At 43.1% G+C, this 2,500-nt stretch overlaps 1 protein-coding gene across 2 annotated transcripts in view; it reads left to right on the top strand.

Annotated features, from left to right (window-relative positions):
• Positions 1-2,500, top strand: part of LOC135091761 (uncharacterized) — a 60,106-nt gene that overhangs the window by 40,007 nt on the left and 17,599 nt on the right. For both annotated transcript variants that reach the window (XM_063989697.1, XM_063989696.1), the window contains exon 3: positions 1,041-1,306. In XM_063989697.1, coding sequence (XP_063845767.1) covers positions 1,041-1,306 — 266 coding nt within the window. The remainder of the gene's footprint in view (positions 1-1,040; positions 1,307-2,500) is intronic.

Genomic DNA, 2,500 nt, shown 5'->3' with positions numbered 1-2,500 from the left:
AGTTAGAGGAAGCTTTGACAAGGCTTCACCATAGCAGTTAGCGTCACTAAGCACATTAACTGTCCAATTACACTTTAAACTACCTTGAAAATAGCAACAAAAGTGCTCATTATCTTCCTATGGTATATAATTTAAAGAATACAGTCATTCTCTATTGATAATGTTGCCTTGGGTGAATAGAGGTGTGTTTTGTGAATGATGAATAGGTTGATGTGTGTGTGTGTGTGTGTGTGTGTGTGTGTGTGTGTGTGTTAGATAGATGTGTGTGGATGAAATATAACGAGATAACTAGATAATTAGATATAACTAGATAGCAAATGAGTGAAATGTATAGATAATTGATGAAATGGTGAGTATGAATAACATAAGGAATAGTGAAAACAATGATTTGCTAACCTGGAAAAAAAAAGAATGAATTTGACTTGAAAATAATCTTGTGTTTTTTTTTTCATTTTATCATTAATAATTTTACTTGTTTATTCTTTTGTTTATTTGTTTCTGTGTCCATGTTCCTTCTTTATTTATTCCTTTGTTATTCCCTCTCTTTATCTCCTCATTTCCCTTTTTCCTTCCTTATTTCCTCACCTTCCTTTATTTTTTCTTTCCTTCTTCCTTTTCTTCCTTCTTTATTTATCGTGTTCCTTCCTCCACCCTCCTTCTCATTCCCTCCTTTTCCTTACCTTTCTTTTAATTTACCTCCTTCTTTCATCTCTCTTCTTTTAATCCACTCTTTTTCTTCTTCCCCTTTCTTTTCCTACCTTTCCTCTTCCTCCCTTCTTATCCCCTTCTCTTCATTCTCCCTTCGTTCTCATCCCTTTGAAATTTCTTATCCCTTCTTCTTTCACTCTTCTCTCATCTCTTCTTTTTCTTCATTCCTCCTTCCCTTCTTTCCTTCTCTCTTCCTTCTCATCACCTTCTCCCTCCATTCCTCCATTTTCTAACCCTCTACTCTCCCGTCCTCATCCCTCCTTCCTCTCTCCTCCCCTATCTCTTCACCCTCACGCAGATAACCTCCCCTCTCTCTCTTTTCTCCCCAACAGACGTAGCAAAAGGAGAAACACTACCCACTCTTACTCTCCAACCTCCCCACATGTTTACCCTCGCCGCCCCAAACACATCCCCTCTCCCCGCCACCCGCGCCTACTCCACTGGGGAGGAGGGTGAAGGGGTGGATGCGGAGGAGAGGGAGAAAGAGGAAGAGGAGAAATCACGGCCAAGATTCACCTCTAAAAACGGTACAGTTAGCGTGTACCTCGGGGAACGTGCCTCCCTTGACTGTACCGTGACCAAGCCTGCCAACCTGTCCGTGAGTATACTATGGGAGAGAGGGAGAGGGGGAGTGAGAGAGAGAGGGAGAGGGAGAGAGAGGGAGAGGTGTTAGTTTTCAGTTTATTGTATTTGTTATAGTCTGTGTTTTGTCTGCGTGCATGAAAGAGAGAGAGAGAGAGAGAGAGAGAGAGAGAGAGAGAGAGAGAGAGAGAGAGAGAGAGAGAGAGAGAGAGAGAGAGAGAGAGGGAGAGAGTTGCCAGGTGATAGTTAACTAAAAAAAAAAGTAAACTAATTTTTCCTCTCTCTCTCTCTCTCTCTCTCTCTCTCTCTCTCTCTCTCTCTCTCTCTCTCTCTCTCTCTCTCTCTCTATTCCTCCATTCGCTTATTCTGTTAATCTTCTTTCTTATTTATCTCCTTTCTCTCTCTCTCTCTCTCTCTCTCTCTCTCTCTCTCTCTCTCTCTCTCTGTCCTCCTTCTCCCTTGCTTTCATATGCAAAGCTTTTCTCTTCCTCCTCCTCCTCCTGCTTTTCATCCTCCTCCTCCTCCTCTTCCTCCTCCTCCTCCTCCTCCTCCTTCTCCTCCTCCTCCTCCTCCTCCTCCTCCTCCTCCTCCTCCTCCTCCTCTTCATTTATTTCTCTTCTTATTTCTCCTTTATTTCTTTGCACTTATGGCGATTCTTCTCTGTACTCTTTCTCTTCCTCCTCCTCTTCCTTTCTTCTTCCTTTTCGCTTCTCTTCTTGTTATCTCCCCCTCTTCTGTCTTCCAACTTTCCTCGTCCCTTCCCTCTCTCTTTCTCTCCTTCTCTCTTTCTTTTCTTTCTTTTTTCTTTTTCTTTTCTTCTCCTTTCTTTCGTCTCCTTTTACTTTTCAAGATATAGATTAATTTGGTTTCTTATTCCTCCTCCTTCTCTTCTTTTCTTCCTTCTTCCATATCTTCTTCCTCCTCCTCTCTGTCTGTCCTCCTCCTCCTCCTCTTTCCTCCTCTCCGTTTCCTCTTCTCTCCATTTTTCATTTTTCATTCCTTTTTCTCACCTATGCATGTTTCCTCCTCCTCCTCCTCCTCCTCCTCCTCCTCCTCCATATACAATTTTATTTTCCTCCTTAAACCTTCGCTGGGAGGTTAAATGAAGGGCACTGGAAAAGGAAGAGGAGGAGGAGGAGGAGGAGGAGGAGGAGGAGGAGGAGGAGGAGGAAGGAGGCAGATCACTTCCGTGCTCTGATTGGCTGTTGCG

The sequence above is a fragment of the Scylla paramamosain genome, chromosome 38 (assembly GCF_035594125.1).
Source record: "Scylla paramamosain isolate STU-SP2022 chromosome 38, ASM3559412v1, whole genome shotgun sequence".
Lineage (NCBI taxonomy): Eukaryota > Metazoa > Arthropoda > Malacostraca > Decapoda > Portunidae > Scylla > Scylla paramamosain.
The sequence above is the reverse complement of the archived record's forward strand: the minus strand, read 5'-3'. Positions and strand labels throughout refer to the sequence as shown.